Here is a 21,757-nt window from a genome sequence, read left to right on the forward strand (position 1 = left end):
CATTGCTCTTTAATTTACTTACTTTTTACCGCAAGAAGCAGTTTAACTTGAGACTGTTAGTCACTCTGAGTGTCTAGTGTTAAATGTGCATTATCTAATTAGTGATGGAAGAATGTAACGTTCACATCATTTCTGTCAACAACACATGATCAGCGTTTCCAGATTTTGCGCTCATTTAATGAAATTTGACGAGGGTGCGTTGTCTCCACGGACAGATCGGCCCATTGTGGCTGCGTGGCATTGCTCAGTCACATGTATGGAGTTAGAGATGCTGGCTCCGTTTCTGCGCTCCCAAGTGTGTGAGCAGGAGGTTGTGTTTGTGTCTGGTGTGTGTCGCTGACTGTCGAGTTTGTGCGTTTTTGTCAGCCCGCTTGTTTGCGGGCCAGATGTACCGAGGAGGCGATGGGGTCAAGGTGGGAGAATACCCCTCCCCGCCCCCCTCACCGCCACCAACAAAAGAAAAAAGTGGTGGATTTATAGCAGCAAGTCCGGGTTACAGAGCTAGTGGTCTCTCCCTCCCACACCAAACTATAATTTCCTGGGCTCTGTCCACGGAGAAATATGGCCTAGAGACAGAGAGGTAGAGGAAGGGAGGAAGAGCTAAAGATAGAGATGATGGAGCAGACACAAAGTGTCGGCATAAGGAGATAAGGAAGACACTGTGGGAAGGAGACGTCTACAACAAGTTACACTTTGTTTTCCACGAAGCACAAATCTCACAATGTCTTTCATTACGACCCTTAATGATTCTTAATGATTCTCACGGAACAAGTAAAAGGCTCATCACAGAATCTTTCTGCTTCAAAAGAGAAGTATTGGCTGTGTAGCCAACTCTGATGTACGTTATTCACACACACACACACACATACACTCTCTAGAGTCTATCCCACATACTCAAAAATGTATCAATCTGCGGCTAAAAGAAATATTGAGTAACTTTTGTTAAAAAATGATCCGGCCTTTTCTAAAAGTCAAACATCAAGTTATATTCAAGAGCTGTTTTTAAAAGTTGGACGTGTTTAGGAACACTGGTCTGTTCATGAAATCTGTTGACAGTGAGGAAATACTAGAATAATGCCATTCTCATCCACTTCATGATTGTTACTTTAACTCGGCTTGAAGAGTTTCCCTGTTGCAGGATTTCCTTTATGAACCTTGTCATTTAGAAGACACCATAAAGAGTTAATGAAGGACCATTCGGTGAACTCTGAAATGTGTTGGGAGTTCTTTGTGGAACCGTTTAACTTTAACTTTTTGTTTGTCGTCCTTCAGCTGGTTTTGTTTTTGGTAGAATACCTGTAGATATGTTTGAAAATGTTTCAATTAAAAAAAAAAATGTACGATAGAAAACTGCATCAAGCAAAACTAAATGCAGAACAAAAAGACAGTTTTAAAGGCACAGCCTGACCTGCCAACCATTCGCTACATTATTAACATTAACCAGCAATTCAGTCTTATAATAACTAATCAAGCCTATTTTAGTAAAATTCTGCCATTGGAATGAGTTCAAACAGTGTTTCATTGAAATGTTTTTGGGTAGTTTTTTTTTTTTTTTAAAGAATTTTCCATGATGAAGTTCTTTCTTTGGCAGTCATGCGCCATCTTGTTTCAGGATACTCATTTCCAGATTAATCCTGACAGAAATGACTGTGATTAAAAAGAATAAAACAAGTCCTCCAGGCTGATTTGGAGGCTTCTCCTCTTGTTAGGATGACTGTTGTGTTGCATCTGAATTCAACAAGACTTTACTCCTCAGACTGTGGCCACACTAGAACGGCATGTTAGTGAAACAGCATTTCACCCTCAGTGACCCCCAGTGCTCAGTAACAAACACCTGACCCTCTAAACTACTTTCTAATCTCCATCCTCAGCCATTAACTGTCTCAGCGGTGGACACACCGAGGCTGTTAAGTCTTACCATACACCATATAAGAGGCTTTTTTTTTTTTCTTTTTCTGGAGGCAAACTCCTGTGAACTGGAAGGTCATATGAGGACTTCTCTCCTTCCCTGTTGCTCTGGCTCTCCAGTGGGAACCAGTGAGAGTGTGTGGAGACAGAGGAGCGCCCCCTGCTGGCCTGAGGCCCCACTGAGCCCGGCATACAGCTGCCTCGCACATGCTGCCCTGCACAAGCACTTTACAGCTTTATTCCCACTCATCTGTATCGCCTGTTCTTTATTCAGAGGTGACTTTATGGGGTCGTTTTGTTGCGATCGGTGCTATCGTTGCCATTATATGATTATCTTCCACTAATCTCTCCAATGTAATAGTCCTGCAGGACCAATTTCTGGTGCAGGATCGTTTCTTATCTGCATTTTTAGGCAATCTGGGGCAGCAGGCTTCTCACTTCTCCCCCGAGATGGAGGCTTAAGATGATGGTCTTTTAGTAATGATTTCATTTCTGCCTTCAGTGAATCCCAATTTGATCATAGTGAGTAAGAATATTCAGTTCAGCCCAACGGAATTTGGCAGCATTTTGGATTGCAGTCTGAATTTGTAGTCGCTCGTGGCGAATGGCAAATGAATCTACATGAGAGTTATACATCTGTATGCTTTGAGTGAATATCGTCCAAAGTCTTCAAAGATTATTTTAGGATTAGTTTTAATTCCTCCTGGGTACCGGCTCTTTGCGTGAGCTATTTTAGAAACCACAGGTGGGCGCATACAGGTGGTTGTTAACAGTCCTGGCACTCAAAGCGCTTGTTTTTCTCTCCTCTCCCTTTCCGTCTGAGGAGCTTTTGAGCCTCGCCGTGTTCCTCAGCTGCCTTTGATTTTCCTGTACAAATGAGGAATACATGAAGCTCCTCTGCTCTCATCTGCCTGAGCGTGCACGCAGCAAAATGACTAAATCTACAAGCTGCCCAGTGATATTGTGATAAGTGGAGTTCCCTGGTGAAAAAGATGAAGATAGGAATTGAATCAAAGCCACAATTCAGATTATTTTCTTCTCCTCTCTCTTTGTCACATGGAATATTGGCTTTGTGTGGGGAATGGATGAGCATGTGTTAATGTGTGCATGTCAAGTTTGTTCTCCTCTCAGTAGTCTGATTGGAGTCATCAGTTCAAACTTGAATTGTTCGGGGAGCTTAGGCAGTAACTTTCTAGCTAATAGAAACATATCGTAATGGTAACACACAGCATACCTTATATATTAATAGATTTGTTTTTTTCTTGATACTCTTGTCTCGCAATTCACTTTGATATGAATAAAGTATAGATGATGAAACAGTAATATCCAATGCCATGAATATATCAGGCGCATGGGCCATTGCAGCAATAAAGGGATGTAAAAAAAAATGTTCTTAAAAAGATTTGTTTTGGGTCATGTCCACGTTTTATATTAATCAAGTCCTGCCATGTAATTCACTGAAATATGAATGAAATTAAGATTATGATACAATATTCCCCTAAACTATTAAAAGGAAAGCAATATTTGTCCCTGATATTCATGATTAAATGAGAATGTTGAAAACTAAAAAAGGGAATAAGAGGAAAATGCTGGATTTACTGGGTCATTAAAGCAATAAGGGATGTGCAGCAGAAAGAACAAAAACACACACTTAAGCTGATCTAAGACGAGATATACTCTTTTTGGATCCTGTCCACATGTTTTAAATCTCGTCTGTGTTACAAATCCCAACTGAAACCTCTGGTGGCGGAGTTAAACATGAGTAGATACACTTAGGGTGAGAGTTTCATCGCCTTTTTATTAAACTTGGATTCAATATTTAATACATAACAAGAAAGTGACAGTATGCAATGTTTTTCTTGCACTCAGTGTCATAACAAAGTACTTTTGTAAGATGAGCCACAATTATAAATGTATTGAATTTCGTGCTTGAAGATGAATCATTTTAACATTCTCCAGATATTTATTTTTGTTGTGCTATTAAAAACATTTGAAACGAGATTAGTGCGATGCAGGTATTTAGGTGACTTGCGTAGAAGCGAGTGGGAGTTGTTCTGCGGCACAGAATCCTGTTCTCCATCCTCCTCCCGTAGTTCTCATGCGTCTTCCAGTGCTGCTACTAGCAGTTGCATGTATTTATGCTGCATAACCCCGGTCGACCGTAATCCTTATTTATATTCTGTTTTAATATTTATGTTCCATTTTTTTCCTGCCACTTGTTGCCGCGTTGAGCAACTTCCCCTGCGGGGATCATTAAAGTGTTCCCTTATTATTGTATATCATAGCGCAACAGCTGCACACTGCTGTATCGTTGCGCCACCAAAGCACGCAAATGAATGAAACAAGGCCAAGACTTCATCACAATTGTAATGGAGAAAGAGAGAGAGAGAGAGCAACCCCGTGCACTCCCCCCCCCCCCAACCTCCAAATCAATTTCCTTTAAATGGAATTAAGTGAGATTGAGGCACACCACTGTATTAGTTCTTCAAAAAGCAACCCTCCCAGCAACTCTTACACACACGCACTTTCACTCCTCCTCCTCCTCGTCGTCTTCTCCGACGGCTGCCGTTTTCCCCTCGATGGAGTTTGATCGACACACAGCTGATCTATAAATAAAGGCTTTTCTTCCAACCCACAAAGTCATGTCGGCCGCTCGCAGTTTGGCTCCAAGGTCACAGCTGCCTGAACTCCCCTTTATTGCATCTATTCACCACGTGTTTTGGAAATGGCTTTAAAAGCACTTGAAGCAAATGTAAACGTGTTGTTCGATGGAAATGGACACATAAAATGAAGAAATTAATGGATATTCTAAATTGCTCAGTTTTTTAGATTTAGTCTCCAGCGGGATGTAGTAAACCCACCTGAACGCCTTTTTAACACCTATAATCACCAATTTAACTTCACACACATGCATCACAGTAAGTGAATGTTATCGACCAGATGTTTCACACAAATGGGCCCTTTTAAAAATGATATGAATCATTAGGTTTTTGTTTTGTTTTAGACTTTTGTGTTTAAAACACGCACTGGTGTAATTTGTAATTAACTTGCCTGAACCTATTTATTAAATCTAATTAAATTTAGTCTTCTTTTTTTTTTCTCACTTTATTTGAATCACCAGCCCAAATTACTGAAATGTCCACTTTTCAATTTCCCAGTACACCCAAAATGGCTTCCTTGAAATAACCCAGATGATGAAACACTGCAACCATTTCAACATACTGCCTTTATAGTAAACACAATACTAATATTGTTGCTGCAGCTGACTGCATGCAGAAGACGATAAGTGTTTGATTGAGTTTATTTTGACTCTGTTATCGGTGTGTTGGCAGGTCATTTCAAGCTCTATGTAAAATATCTAGTTGCAGAGCATTAAATGAGAGATATGAACAGTCCTCTGGAACCACTGTAAGGTTTCCTGTAAATGTGTTCCTACATGCAGTCGACCTTCACCCATCAGTACATAAAGCATGCATCTGAGCTTAATAATGGAAAAAATGAAACTTCCCCAGTTGATTACATAAAGACAATTATTTTTTGCATTACAAGTTTTCTAAAAAATGTATGTTTAAATATGCATGTGCAGCATTATCTTATTAAATATGTGCTTATTTGGATCAATTTCCACAACAGTGGATAAAGCCGGGTTAAAAATTCTTGTTTCATTTTGATGGCATATTAGTCAAAGTTTTAAGAGAGGGAATTTTGGATATCTCTTTTAGGAATGATTTTTTTTTTTAAAGATCTGTATTGTCAAATTCCATAAATGTTAACACAGCTGACTTTCATTAAGACACTTTTTATTTTTTTATGTCAGATTACTGAGATGTTATGTTTAATATGCAATGAATTTCTAATGCTTAGAAGAAATCTACAGACGCAAATAGACAAAGTGGTAAAATAAGCACCCAACTGTTCTCTCTGTAGTAGACTGAAATAACCCATTTATGAAGCAAAACAGCCCATAATCTTAAGATTGACCAGTGCATGTTCAACAAAACAATGTTTTTGCCTGAGCTGTGTTCCTTTTAAAGTCAGAATTCTAAAATAGTCATTTCGTGGAAATAAGCTTTTCTTGACTAACTTTCAGATTTTAGTTTTCTCTAAAAACATCACAATCAGAATTTAATGTGTATAACTGCGCAACTCTTTCCAAAATAACCCGCTGCTTTTGTTTAGTCTTAATGGTCTGTACATCCTAGTCATTGGTTTATTTATTACAGACCGAAAATCAAAAAATTACTGAAGTGTATTTCTGTATGTTCTCTCTCAAAATTCTGAATTCTCACCACCGACCTGAGAATCCCTCGCTGATGCTTATATTACTATTTAATTCACTGCTGCTTACTGCTAACTAATTTAGCTCTCCCATCTCACTTATTACACAGAGTCTGTCTATTCAAAGTCTGTCTGAGGGCCTACATTTCTCATCTTGAGTGCAATCTGTTGTTCACTTTCACTGTCGAAATCAGACCGTGAATAGAAGCTTATAATGCGCTGCTGTTGTTCGTGGCGTTATGCTTTCTTTTACTGCTAAATGTTCGGTTCGCGGTGATACGGTTCACAATTGGAGTGTTTGTTTTTTAAATTCCATGCTGTTGCTCTTTTATGCAGCATCTCATCGACATGAACTCAGGTGTCAGGTTGTTGGGTTTTTTTCCCATTTGTGTTGTTGTTTTTCCAACTCCTGGTCATGTCTGAGAATGGACTGTGCAGCGCTGCGATGTCAAGGCCCCGCCGCTTCCTCGCGTTGTGTCCACGACTGTTTTTCAGTACAAGAAGGGGCGCGGCCTTCATTTGCTCGCCGCGCTATTCTCACAGTGTTTCTTCTGGAGCAAAAGCCTCCTGTATGTGTGTTAAATGCAAACCCCGACAACAATGGAGGCTTGTAGTGTACTGTGACTTTTCTGTCAGACCTCCACCCCTGTACTCATCCTCCGCTACTACCCAACAAAAGCCCTACGGTAACTACATTAAGCCGACCGAAAAGCATGCCTTCCCCATTGTACCTAATACCTTTATCATTCAGGAGCGATTTGGCTATGCTTTTCCTGGAGCATTCACGTATGATTTGCTCTTCTTTTTAAAGTCACACACCCCAGATAGCCTCCTTCTCCCAGCCCCAACACCCCTCATCCTTGGTCCGTTTTTCTCCCACCCCTCCCTTCCCTTCCCTTCTTCCCAAGCCGTCTGAGAAAACAAAACAAACACCCCATCCTGTCCAGCGTGTCTGTGTTAGAAGGGATGGAGGGTGCTGAGTGTGTGTGTGTGTGTGTGTGTGTGTGTGTGTGTGTGTGTGTGTGTGTGTGTGTGTGTGTTGTGGTTAGGACAGTAGAGTGAGGTGCTAAAAGCCTTTTGTCCAGCAGGAAAGACGATGTCAGCAGCCACAGTGAGGGGAAAAAAAGTGAGGGGGAGCTGGGGTCATTTGGCTTCAGCCTTTTTGTGTGTGTGTGTGTGTGTGTGTGTGTGTGTGTGTGTGTGTGTGTGTGTGTGTGTGTGTGTGTGTGTGTGTGTGTGTGTGTGTGTGTGTGTGTGTGTAAGGGCCGAAGGACCTAAGAGCCTGTGACTAATGTGGGTTTGCAACTCCCCCCCCCCCCCCCAGTCCCCTTTTCCTTTTACATTGTCTGCCCCCACTGTCCAGATGGCCAGTGAGAAGAATAAATCCTGGGAAGGCAGGGAGAGATTTGGAATTCCATTGCAGGACAGGGGGTAAAGGTGGGGGTGACGGGAGGTTGACAGGGTTTGGCTGGTGCTGGGTTAGTCACTCCCAGTCTGTCTAGCCCACAAACCCCGTTGTATTTGAAGTAGAAAGTGTCCTGTGAATGGCAAACGTCACTTTAAAAGAAGAAAAAATCCCTACTTGGAGGCGCAGTGTGTAGGATTTGGTGGCATCTAGCCGTGAAGTTGAAGATTGAACTTAAACTTCTTCCGTGTGCCAAGCTTAGTAGAACCACGGTGGCCAACGCGAAAAACGCAAATGGCCCTATGAGGAGCCCGTGTTTGTTTTGTCCGTTCTGTGCTAAGGTAGAAACATGGCAGCATATTGGTAGAGGTGCCGGAATGTAACTGAAAACGATTCAGAAGCTCTGGATCAACATCTATTTTGGGCCCTAAATATAATTTGGTTGTCCCCCGCTGCACAAATTCATAACATTCCTTAAATAAATACCTTTATTATTAGAAATGATCAGAAGAAGCCTACCTTTTCTCGTTCGATGGCAGAAGAACTGAATAGAATCCAAAAACATTTTGGAAATATCTGTTATGAAATAATGAGTTGTAGACGTATGAAGTCAAAGCTGGTGCTTTTTTTAATGCGCATAAGTTCTTCTGTGAAATAGCTTTTGTAGCTTCTCATTTATTTGACTTCTAGAACTGAATGGAATAGGATATGATAGTCGTCCATCAACCTAACATGTTTCCGGCTTTCCACATTTTTTTCTACCTATAACTGATAATTTAAAAAAATCTCCTGTGTGTGTGTGTGTGTGTGTGTGTGTGTGTGTGTGTGCATATATATATATATATATATATATATATTTCCATGTTGTTCAACGAAAAATATGTTTTCCTGTCTGCATTCTATTTGGTGGGTGTGGGTTTATGTTATCTTTATGTACATCTTCACGATGTTTGAAATAAACCAGCTACGCTTACTTCTTATCTAGAGGTGGTAACAAGGGAACAAAATAGAGGACTTTTTAGTGATCCGTGTTAAAACAGTGTTCTCCATCAGCACCGCAGAAAGTTGGCTTCCGGTGATTAACTCATACAGATGTCAAACCCACAGCCAATGTGAGATGACATTTTTTTTTTTCTGGACACTTCCTCTTCATCTTAACATATACGTCTTCAACTCTAAAGAACACCTATATTAGACTGCAGGTCTAAGACATTTTCTCCTTTCGGTGGGAAGCTATCAAAGCTGAGATCTTTTTGCTAATGTACACAGTTTACATTTGTATAAGCCCTTATTGATGTACCCAGTAAATCACGTTTTGAGAATGAGGTCTGAAAGGATGTTATTTTTTCTTTTCATGTTCGAGATCATTAATCTCGGTGACAGGGATTTACGTCAGCCGGCAGATTCACTGATATATTTAGAGTGAAAATGTCTCCATTTCCTGTGAAAGAGAAAAATAGGACTGCACTCAAACGCGGTGCTTCATCTGTAAACACACAATTGAGCATTTTATGTGGAGAAAACCGGGGAAACAAATGACCGAGCTGCGCAAATTTCTCCGTGGGATACTCGAACCTCCCACTGAATCATGTCATTTATTTTCATTGGTTTCCTGCAGTAATGGACTTCGCTTGAACAACATCTTTGTATTTAACCTTGAGAATGAAGCGTTTGAGTGCATATGTGCATTTATGTGGTCACAAACGCACACGCAGACACGCACTTCATAACGATCATCTCGCTTACTATTTTTTCCTCTCTAAAAGCACATTTCATTTGGCTTTTTGTAATTTTAGAAAGATCACAATGACAATTCAATTTTAATTTAGCACCGAGTCAGTGATGCTCTGTTAACCACCGTTATTAAGTGTACAGGTATTAGTCTTGGTGACATTGGTGCTCACAGTACATATTGTCATATAACTGAGAACATACGCACCGTATCATTCTGCATAGGCATTAAAAAGCATGCACAGTACTTGCAACTGCATCTACTTTCATATACATATACTAACTGCATATCATAGGATGTGTTAGTGCGGAATACAATGCATGTTGTATTTAAAAGGGCACTTCTTTGATTTTACATTTCACTTACGTAAAGTTTGGTTACATAAGTGACAAAAACATGTTCAGAATTGATGCAGCACAAGCCGATGTTGTGGGTCAACCTCCAAAATTCTTTGATTCTACATTTCCCACATTCTAGCTCAATATCATTGTTTTTTTTTTTTGGTGTGAACATGTCCCCATGATTATAGCCTGCATTGTCACATCTTTTTTTGTATTTTGAGTCAGATCCACCACTCTGGCCCTTTACCAGTTGTTCATCCCAGGCCGGGCCCCTCCTGTTGAAACGGGGCCCCTCCCCGGCTGGCAGAGGAAGAGCAAGCCAGTTGTCATGGCCAGGCTGGCTGAGAGTTAGGGAGGCCAGCTGTAGCACAGGAGCTGTTCCCTCTCATTTCCACTTCATTTATCTCCCCCCCCCCTTCTCCCTCCCCTCCTTCATCCAGCCATCCATCCATCCATCCATCTATCCCTTCTTCCTTTCTCTTCCTCCCTCTGCCAGTGGACCAGCGCCCTCTCCATGCTGAGCTCCACTGTGCCCAGTCGGCTGTGGCAGAGCAAATGGCATCTCTTTGTTTCCTCCTCTCTCTTTTGCACTTAAGCACAGTCACATGTTTGTTTTTATTCTGCATATTTATACTCATTACCAAGTTAAAGCCCTCAGATTTTATGGACACTCAAAGCCACCCATTTACTTACGTGTGTGTGTGTGTGTGTGTGTGTGTGTGTGTGTGTGTGTGTGTGTGTGTGTGTGTGTGTGTGTGTGTGTGTGTGTGTGTGTGTTTTCTTTTTGTTTTGATAAAGCAACGCTTGGCTCGGTCGGGAGCTGGATGGAGGGTTTTGGTTATAAAAATGATAACTGAAGTGTTGCAGGAAGTAAACAAAAGTAAAGGAAACCAAATCACTTCCCGATTTGACCCACTGTAAAGTGGAGCCAGGTCCAGACAGAGAACTCTCTCTGTTTCCTTTTCCCTCCCTCCCTCCCTCCCTCCCTCCTCTCCTTGGTATGAATCTGCCGTATCTCATTCCCCTGCGCTAATTCCAATTTAATTGCCAGTAGCCCGAAGCCTCCTCAATAGGAGTAACAAATGGTTTGATTCTGTAGACTTCATCAGACTGCATTTTAAATGCGACACAGTAACCCGGTGCGAATGCCAATGAAGCCTGGCGAGTAGCTCCTCTGTTTACTAATTATCCTTTTTCTTACTCCGAGCCACACTGCACAAGTTGTCTGATTAAATCGGATTTGTGGGGATTGGAGGGGAGGGTGGGGTGGGGTGGGTGGGTGCTCCGGTGGTGGTGGTGGTGGTGGGTGAGGAGAGGATGTCGGGGGTGACGGTGGTGGGAGGGTGGGTGGATTGGATGGCGTGCATGGTCCGTCGTTGTAAATGATCCGCAGGTCCACAACAATAAGGGGCCGGCGGTGCAACTGTAAATCACGATAAAGGGCTTTGCGGGGGTTTTGTGGGGTTTCTCACGTTGACATTAATTCCCAGCTTGCATCGTTTATGATCTTTACAGTCAGCATGGCGGTGAGGAAAAAAGCAAACACATGCTGGTAAATAAATTCTACTGACATTTCAGAATTTATATCCACTGCAGTAGTGTGGGGGAAGGGGTTTGAGCTTCCTTTTAAGGTTGTTGAAGGTGGATGGGATGCGTTTTAAAGATGCGTTATAAGAATACAGATTTTCCTTTCTCTACATACATGTGCCGTACGGCTAACTGAAAGACATTGGATGTTAGTTGCCGTATATTTTGTACAGGTTTTACTCTGCATCTTTGTTGTTGTCAGCGAAGCCCTTTAAAAGGTGTTCTCTCAATGCTTCCTGACTTCCCTGTCTGCGGCTCCTAGCCCCAAGCCTATTTGCTGCTGCCGAAGATGCAATTCTTTAAAAATGGGTCACAAACATACAGTTTCATTGCTGAACAAGCCTTTGTACTTTCCTTAAATTGATGGGAACTGTAGTTTTCAGCAAACATTACTCAAACTGGAGTAAATAGTACAATTGATGGGGACTGTTTCCATCTGCAGATGAATACGTATTCGATGTTCTGGCGAGCACGTAAGGCAGCGGAAAGGTGTATGTGGGATTAACTGAAAATAAACTACATGTCCAATAGCCCTAACAGTTTTTGGACAACAATGGAGCTCTATGGAACAGAGAAATCAGCTACTGTGTATCAAGCTTTGGCTACACAGACAGTATTTACCTCCGCCAAGGGGGTTCATGTTTTCGGTTCACTTTGTTTGTTTGTCAGCAGGTTTACTGAAATATCACTTGCCCAATTTTCACAAAACTTAGTAGAAGGGTGTAGCATAGGTCAAGGAAGAACCCATTAAAGTTTGGAGCGGATCCGAATCACTCTGTGGATTCAGGCATTATTTATCACTTATGAAAACAGCCTTGGAGGAGGTCTGCGCATCATTTTGCATAAATAGTTAAAAAAAACATTTTACTGTTGCAGGCTCCCTGATAACTTATTACTATCCACTGCATCATAACATCCTACAGATCGTGAGTTCACACTACAATAATCCAAGTTATCATGTGAAAATAGCAGTGAAGTGCTCCAGTTGCTACAGTAGGGAGAGAATATGGTGGGGCTGCGATGGTGTGCAGATGAGGAAATTTGCACCGCTATAAAGACCTCTCCCTGTCAACTAAATGGCCAGTTGAGCTGCCATATGGTTGTGCTGACATTATCTCTGGGTAATTAATATGGCATCTCGCCTGGCATCTGGTGGCATTAATCTAGCTGGGAGCAGTTCATCTTACAATGTCAGCGCTGCAGCGAGCCCGACGTGAATTATCACTGCCCGATGGTACTGGGAGGCAGGGACGGAACAAAACAAGACACAGCAGGGCAGGGTTTGTTGCATTTCCTTATAGAGAGATTGCCTTTTATTTGATTTCTTGTTGTTTTTTTTCCTGTATACATAATGTGAAGAGTTATTGGCTCTTTGAGCTGATTTTTATTCAGTAAAGCACTGAAGTCACTACTGGATTTATGGTAATCAGTGTGCTAATGTGATTTTGTCCAGATAGTTTACTGTATAAAACATCGACTTGTTGTGTTGTGTTTCATTGAACTTACAAAGATATAGTACAGTGTGCCCCAGTTCCATATGATTTTAGCAATACTAAAAAATCCACTCTGAATGTTGATAGTGTTTCAGTATTAATGTTTACAGAAGGCTCATAGACATGCCAGTAATCGAGTATTTTAACAATTATTCTGTCGATTAATCGAGTTATCTGATAGAAAAAATAGTAATAGTAAATATGCAAAAGAGAGATTTAGACGGAACAATTAATTGGTTTCCTTTTTAGAAAAATCTACATTTTAAATGCTTAAATTGCATGCAATAATATCTGTCAAAACTAACCCATTTAGTGCATTAATTATGCACTTAATTATGTATTACAGGTCGCTTAGCGCTAGTGTTAGGAAGTGAGAGAGATCACAATCGCCTGCTGAGTAAAAACACCTCCTTCAAACACCTTTTTTTATTCTCAAGTATCTCAAGCAACTCCATTTTGAAAGATTACATTTGAACACATCAAGATACCGTTATAATTTACCTTTGCTCAATAATCCATTTTACCGAGTTGATCTTGAATGCATCATAATGTAACTGTGTAACCTCCATTAACCTTAGCTGTTACGGTGTTATTTATCCAAGCAGGACCGTGCTGCCCACTGGCTGCTAACAGCTAACTCTAACTAGATTTCAACACAGATTTGTTGTTAAATTTGATCTGCGCTCGTGCAAAGAATTTGTATTGAGTATTTTTAGTAATCAAGTTCCTAGAGGATTCGTTTCAGCCCTACAAGACTGTTTACTTGCCTCAAATTAAACCATTAGTAACAGTTTGCATTTGGCAAACAGGAGATGACTTGCCCAGGTTGTGTGAAGTGATGTAATTTAGATGCAATGCATGTTATGTAAACTACTTTAACAGTATGCCTATTTCCTCATTTCTCTGTTGGCAGTCCTCAATCTAGCACCATGTGGTAGTTTAACTGCTCAGTCAATCCAAATGTACGTGAGTTATTCAGAATTAAAGTCCTAAAATTGTATTGCTTGTACATTGTGATGTCCTGGCCATCTTTCTCTCCAGTTCTAAAAATAAATTGGTTCTCTAGATCATCTGCTGAAGTGACCGTTGGAACATGCTTTGTGTCAAACGGTGCGTTTCGATGGCTAAGAAGGCAGTGAGAGTGAGAGTTGGCAAAACTACTTTGATCATAGTATAATGAGGAAATCGCACATGTTGTGGAAAGCTAGAAATTAGCAGAAATTAGTAATTTTTCAGCAATTAGTCAGAGAAATTAGTTCCCATTACAGCGCAAGGTATTTTTAGTTCTCCTGAGAACACATTCAAAATGAAACCCTTTGCTCCATCTGAAACTTTCAGGATCGCGATCGCCGATTCTGACATAGTGACCATCTGCAAAAGAATTCATTTTGAACCTCTTGAACTCCTTTTCAATTTGACCAAAGGCTTGTAAAAAAAAAAAGAAATTGCCACACGCTGTGTGGCAATGTTACTGTGCGTCCATGTTTGTTTTGTGGGAGCAGTTGTTAGTCGTGGTCAAGGTCCATGTGCATTTGTTTGCAAGACGGTGGTGGTTGTGGGGGTTTGAGTTAGAACTGTATGGTGACCGGACTGTTGGCTTTCCTCGCAGTGTTACAGGCAGCAACAGTTGCCCGCAGGGGGTCCTGCTAGCCAAGCGATATGCCAGACAACAGTTGGTCAGGGACGCACTATAACATTTCACCGGGGACCTTTTCAGATCCATACGAGAGTAAATTATAGAAGGCATTTATTTGTTCGCTCATGACAAGATCCATTTCTCCGGTAACACCCCATGGAGGCGAAGGTAAAAAAGAAAAAAAAAAGAAAGGTGCTCTGCAACCTTTTCAGAACGGCGGTGAAACTGATGTACGATGAAGCCTGATTGCAGATGAGAGTAGCAACAAACACTTGTTGTCTAGACGGAGCTAAAGAGCAGCAGGAGCGTCACCTCTGCTTTCTTTTCCCACACCCTCCTCTGCCAACACAGGCAGGGCTGTTGTGACTGGTGTTTGTGGTGATGGTGGCAGCTAGCAGAGCCTCTGGTTGGACGGATGTTGTTGTGACTGGTTGTTGAAGCCTGTGTTTGCTGGTGTAAAGCAAGAATAGTCCAAGGAAAGAAGGGAACAAATTGGTCTATTTCCTTCTGAGGTATTTTCAATTTATATAAATATGAAGTATCCGTTCAGGTCACTTAGTTCATGTTACGTCACTTAGACGTAACATGAACTATTTATTTTGACAAAAAAAAAAAAAAAAATTTCCAAGAGCTTTCAACCACCTGTTGAAAGCTCCTAAGTGGACCTTGAAGCCTGAATCGATTTGTTTAGGTAAATGACACTCACGCTCACGATGAATAGTGTTTATGAAACTCTCATAAGCTCACACCAATCAAAGTTTTTTTCCAATAGCACCTTACATACAGGTTAGTGCAAAAAGTGATGACAGATGACTGACTACCCGAAAATATGACAGAATAAGTGAGGACCGTGAAAACAGAAAAGACAAAAACAATAAAGCAATTTAACAATTTAACACCAATACCTGCAAGACGATAAAATGTTAAAGATGTAATATATTACAATTAAAAGATATAACAGTAATGGTAGTAAAGCAGCTTGAAATGACAAGTGCAGTAATAACAACAATATAAAATAAAGTTAAATACAATAAAATAAGTGATTATTAAAATAGCAATTACACTTTACAACTTAAATACAATAAAATAAGTGAATTGAACATTCTTCAAACGCTCTTAATCAAAGGCCTGGTAGGTAGGTTTTAATTTGACGTTTAAAGATAAGCATCACTTGAAGGCAGCAACACATGAAGCCATCGTAAATCATGTTGTGGTGACTTTGAGATCACGTTTCTGTTATTAGGCCTCACGTTGAGATCGAACCTAGACACCTACAATGAATGCGGGCGTTTTAGGATACAGGAGCCCACATTTAGTCACCCTCTCTATAGATAAACTATAGCCTATTATAGATTGCTATTGACAAGAGCAAGCAGTAACAGAGGTTGGGGGCTGTGGTAATGGCCTGTGATTGAACACCTTGTGCTGAGGTCCCGCTGCTCACTGCCTCATTAACTCTGGCAGGTCCTCCGTTCAGCACGCTGCATTGCAGGCCACAGTCGGGACGCATTTAACTGTCTCGACTGCAGTCGGCGAAACACAAGCCTTAAGGATGGATTTGAAGCAAGTAAGGACTGTGACGCTCATCCTGAAACATGTCTTTGAGTTGTTAAAGTCAAACATGACAGGCGCTTGTTCAGCTTGAAAGCTACGTGAAGAAAATATGAAGTCAATTTTGGGTGTGTGTCTACAGACATTGAAAGTGAGCAATATTGGTTTTCAGAAGTTCAACTAAGGTTTTCAGGGAGTCTGAAGCAAGAAATAGGCATCAGTTGCATCACCTTTAGGTGTCTGAGGGAGGGTTTTGGTTTTACTGCTCAACTTCTCGCGAAGTATCCTTTTAATGAAGCGATGATTTTCAAAATCACTATCAAGACTCGCAGTAAAATTACCTATTAGTTCTTGTAAAGAATTGAATTACCTTAAATCTTAAGCTACTTCTATATGATTCAGCTCTTCAATATTTTAATCCTGGATGGTTTGGTATCACTTGTGGTAACAAAAGGGGGTTTCTTTTGGAAATTAAGTATAGTATGTATTATAGCTTGAGGCCATTAACTGGGATCTTTTAAGACTCTCTCTCTCTCAGACTTTTCTTTCGAGGTGGCCGGTTGCTTGTTTACCCTGCTGCACATCAGAATCAGTAAAAGTGCCTACCTCCGTGGCCAGCCTCTACCCCATTTCTCTGCTCTGTGCCCATCCGGCCAATGTCACCTCCCATCGGGGAGTATTCCTCTCCATTACCGGGCTCTGTCCATCCTCCACTTAAATAACAGCAGCCCTGCCACTCCAGGCCCATTAAGATACTGCCGGCACTGCCGCGGCCGCACACACAAACAGCCACAAGCTGCCCGAGCCTTTATAAATAGATGGCGGGAGAAGGAGAGAGAGGCTGGTTAGAGCAGGTAAATTATTCCAAAACAGCCAAACAGGACTGAGACTAAGAACCCCCCCACCCCCACCACCACCACCACCACTCTGCCGGCTCCTCCGGCTCCTCCTTTCAGGTGTCACTTTGGGCTGACTCAATTTTACACTGTAATGGACCTCCCGGGTCAACTACTTTTCTCCCACTTCTCCTTCCTTTTTTATCTCTCCACTGCTCTCTTCATCTATCAGCGGCCGACAACACCTTTACTCACTATCCTGCAACACACACACACACACACACACACACACACGTTATTCCCTGCACTGACTGTATAGTGTGTAGCACTTAATTTGGTCTAATACTAATCAGGGTTCGCACTGCACTTAAATTGTGGTTTGCAGTTTGCAAGAAGGGGAAATGATGGCAAGCAACAAGTGCAGCTTTCCCACATTGTTGAAAGGCATGAACACAGATCTGTTTCCTCTCAAGTCTGGAGCTTTATTACCCAAGCGACATGTTTTAAGGCAAGGTTTTTCTTACTCAGGTCCTTGTAGTGGTCCACCTTTGCAATTGAGAGTTGGCTACTCAACATCTACTTGAAGACAGCCACCATCCAGATCTTTTGAGTGATGAATGAGATGGAGATACAGCATTATGTCCCCTCCAATTCAATGATGCTTTTATCTGCTGGATAAGCTATGGAGGATTTTTCTATTGATAAAAAGCAAGATCGAGGCATACAGATGAAAGAGCTCTTAAGCCGTGTAGTTATTGTCCACCTTCACGGTCTCCTGTCCTCCTTACATCAGGAAATATACCTTTATGGTTTGCTATTAAATGCATATGCTTTCTTAATGGCAGCACTGCCATAAAAAGCAGCTCTTCAAAGCTCAACAAGCAGTGGCTGTATTGTAGATGTTGTCATTTTTGAAGTAGATGTATTAGGTTCTAGGGTATAAAGTAGCATGTTTAAATGTGGATCAATTCCCGTTTCTACTTATCACCTTTGTTCTTTTTGGTGCACTTTTGTCTGTGTGTGTCACATTGACTCTCTTAGGTGTCTCGTGTTGCTTTGAAAACAAACTCCTTTAAAAGTTGACACATAATTTCTGACACGTGTCATATGGCATTCAACATAATGTGACTCGCCACTGTAACTGCACTGACTTCAAAGTAAAGTGTGTGTGTGTGTGTGTGTGTGTGTGTGTGTGTGTGTGTGTGTGTGTGTGTGTGTGTGTGTGTGTGTGTGTGTGTGTGTGTGTGTGTGTGTGTGTGTGTGTGTGTGTTCATCTAGGTTTCATATTTCCACCATGTCCACGCCTTAGCCTAGACCTTAGGTCAAAGGTCCGATAACCTTTTACATTCCAAAAGCTTTTTTTTTTTCCCACTCTAATTCCCCATCTTTGACCAAAGTCTCTCTCCACCCCCCCACCCCCCCTCCTCCCTCACTATCATTTTCACTTATTCTGCAGACCACTCGGGCCATTTTCTTTCCCGACCTCTCCAAACAACAGCAATAATGGCGCGTTACTTCTCGTCTTTATTGTGACCGTGAATTGTTTTGTCCGCGGCCCAGAGAAGGTAGTCGTCTGCTTATGGTAGTCCACTTAGCCAAACCTAAGACACACGATACACCAATATATATAGAGAGAGAGAGAGAGAGAGAGAGAGGTAGAGAGAGAATAGAAGTGAATAGGGGGCATGCCTGTCAATCAAAAGCCACTTAAGTACCTGGAGTCCTAGAGGGATTCCAGCAGCAATCGACCCCAGTCAATTGTCTCTTCATTGATAAAAGCAGAGAGGAGGAGAAAAGAGACTGGCGAGGAAAAAACAACACAGGAGAAAACTAGCTTAGCACTAGTAGCATGTATGAACTAGTTTGCATTTACACAGTTGAATCTACATCCAGTCACTGAAAGGTTTTACACTCGCTATTATGATCACGGTGGAGTTTATGTTCCCAGTTTACTTTGAAAAAAAGTAGGGTAAGAACTTGTTAGCATGAACACTGGCATTTACCACAACTGAAACACACAGAGCACCACCTACTGCGTCTTCAAAATCGTTGAAAAGAAAATCTAGATATAAAATGAGTGTGCATTTTGAAGACACATGCAGTATGAACATTTGGCAAAAAAAAAAAAAGGTTTGACATGTTTACTGTTGACATTTTTGGGTGATGTATGAAGTTTGTCGTGAGAGTGGAGCTGGAGGAAACTCTGCGGTGCCATTAGACCAGAGCGGTTTATGCTCAAGGTAGCCTGAAATGTGCTCAGCAAATTTTCTGTCAATCTGCCAAATACAATTTAATACATCTTGTGTAAAAGAGGGAAATCTGCCCTGATGGTGAGTCTAGAGAAAAGGCCGAATCCTACTCACCTGTAGGGCTGACAGATTAGTGTCTCAGGCTTTCAGTCATGAGTGTTCAACAAGGATCTAATGAAAGCTCTACACTCCTGCAGACACACTGGCTTTCTCTCCTGTACAACAGAAAATGAAACGTAGAGACAGAGCTTAAGTCGGAAAGGGAAGGTTTGTCAATATTTATTTCTCTCCCCTACATGCACCAAAATTAGATGTGTTTTTTTTTTCCCCCTCTTGGATTTGTACATTAGCCTCCTTTACTACAAACTGAATCTCTTATCTTTACCTGCAATCCTGCAGCTCTTCTCTACCCTTCCTCCTATCGCCATCATCCTCCAGCGGTGCATCTTCCCTCCATCCCTGTTCTTTAGCGTGTAGAGCAGCAGAGACAGTGATTGATCTGGCGCGGAGGCTGTCGTGGGCCCTCCTCCTCCTCCAGTGGTTATGAACATGAGGCGGGCTGCTCTTCATAGATTTTTAAATTAGTGTCAGCTTTGCCCCAAAGATGTGTTATTGACTGATGAAATAGAAACTGAGCTCCAAACACTCAGTCCTTCCCCAGAGTTTTCCCCAGTCTGGTAATTGAAAAAGTGTGAAGGGAGTGTGTTCAAGGGAGCGTGCAGCTGTGTGTGTGTGTGTGTGTGTGTGTGTGTGTGTCTGTTCCTGTTTGTGATTTTTTTTTTGTGTGTGTTTGCGCGCTTGCAACTGTGCGCTCTTTATCTCTGCTGGAGAAAAATGCACAGTGCTCGCTAGAGTCAAGATTCGATTGAAGTATTGCATAGGAGATCTTTATCTTCTACACAGCCGCTCTGAAACTCGAGTTCTGTTTGCACCTTTAATCCTATAAATACAGTTTGCTTCATGTAAGCCTATGAAGGCTAAGTTGGTAAAATGTTACATGCCTGAGCCCATAAAAATCACACCTGAGTTGTTGCTTATCCTGCGTCTTAATCACCGTGTGCATGTGCAACCTTTTAGCGTGATTTGTTTGAGCGAAGCGGCCATTGGTTGTCGCTGTGGATCTACCGTGAAGCTGTCTAGCTCCACAGTGTTTTCTTGGTTTTTTTTTTACCTGTAATAAAACTCACCAGCAACTCAACATATTGTGTCTTTTGCTCTGCAGGGTCCGACATGGCCATCTTCTGCCTGCTTTGCGGGAAGCGTTTCCAGACCCAGCCGGCGCTGCAGCAGCACATGGAAGTCCACGCCGGCGTTCGCAGCTACATTTGCAGTGAATGCAACCGGACTTTCCCCAGCCACACTGCACTCAAGCGCCACATACGCTCACACACAGGTCAGTGGAAGCACTCACTAAACCATCTTCACTTCGGCGATGGGGCCTTAAGTTCACCGGTGGTATGAAGCGAAGCGTTGGCGTGCTCCACGGTGTGTATCCGTCTATTCATTTTCAACACTTTCTCCGGCTCATTCTGGGAAATGATTTTAGTTGGAAGACAGACTGACTGACACATCAAGAGTCCCGCCATCAAGCTCAGCTCCCCCAAAGCCATGATAATCCAATGAAATATTGACTACATTTGGAGAACTTACTAGAGTAACTATAGTGCATTAGGTCATAAAAAACATCCTTTAAAAGTGCCAGTGTGTAGCATTTCAGGGGATATATTGGCAGGAAATTAATATAATATTCATAACTATGTTTTCTGGAGTGTATTAACCAAAAATTAAGAATCAGATCCCTATGTAGATACGCTTGTATCTACATAGGGAGCGGGTGCTCTTCACAGAGTCCGCCGTGTTGCACCGCCATCTTTTCTGCAGTAGCCCAGAATGGATAAACACACTTGCTTATGCCCTCTCACTAAAGAGAGCCTTGCACTTTTTTTATGTGACCTGAAGGCCACCGTAGTTCTCTGACACACTTGTAAAATCTGCGGTAAAGTCAGCCACCAAGTGCAAAACAATGGCACCGCCAGCCGCCGTCAGACGTACTTCGCTCCAGTCTTGGAAAGGGAGGAGTGAGCAGAGGGCTGCTCAGTTGGTTGCAATCTGCAACCACAACACTAGATGCCCCTGAGTCCTACAGACTGTGCCTTTAATTCGCCATGCTTTCTAGCTCCTGCCACATCTACTAATAATTCATCCCTCCTGGTCCAACCCAATTTACATCGGCGCCTCAGGTGCACCAGTGCAATGCTGCAGCAGCATCTCTGGTCAGGGAATAAGTCGACTCTGATGGTCTTGCTCGAATAAGAATTTGCAGTGAACTTGCGTCACCATTTATGTCTGGTCTGCCCTTTATTCTCAAAAGAGCGCACTTGAATATATTCCGTTTCTTCTACTAATAAAGCAGAGCGGACCGCGCAGTGAGGATTCATATTGACATCAAGGATTTGAAATCAAAACAGAAAAATTGAGTGTTAAGTCGCGGGGATCAGTGCCATTTTTAAAGATTTTATTTTTGACATTTTTAATCATTGAAACAATTTGAAAGGACATTAATGTCTGAGTGGAGCTTTAGTAGAGGAGCCACTCCAGGGTTTTCGGTAACATTTCAGAGGAAAATCAGCACTAAACCGTGTTTTTTAAGCTGTAAATATTTTTGATGACCTCCACGTAATGAATACCAACCTGGTGGTTAGAGACAGTCTCAATATTATGACATGTTATTATCATTATAT

The 21,757-nt window shown here is 41.8% G+C and overlaps 1 protein-coding gene across 1 annotated transcript in view; it reads left to right on the forward strand.

Moving 5' to 3' along the window:
* zbtb16a (zinc finger and BTB domain containing 16a) overlaps window positions 1-21,757 on the forward strand; it is a 142,873-nt gene that overhangs the window by 107,545 nt on the left and 13,571 nt on the right. The window contains exon 5 of the mRNA XM_068716434.1: window positions 20,239-20,409. Within this exon, the coding sequence (XP_068572535.1) occupies window positions 20,239-20,409 (171 nt within the window). The remainder of the gene's footprint in view (window positions 1-20,238; window positions 20,410-21,757) is intronic.

Source organism: Cebidichthys violaceus, unplaced genomic scaffold, assembly GCF_023349555.1.
Source record: "Cebidichthys violaceus isolate CVI_PGR_0920_01 unplaced genomic scaffold, fCebVio1.0.p SCAF_20, whole genome shotgun sequence".
In the NCBI taxonomy this organism is placed as follows: domain Eukaryota; kingdom Metazoa; phylum Chordata; class Actinopteri; order Perciformes; family Stichaeidae; genus Cebidichthys; species Cebidichthys violaceus.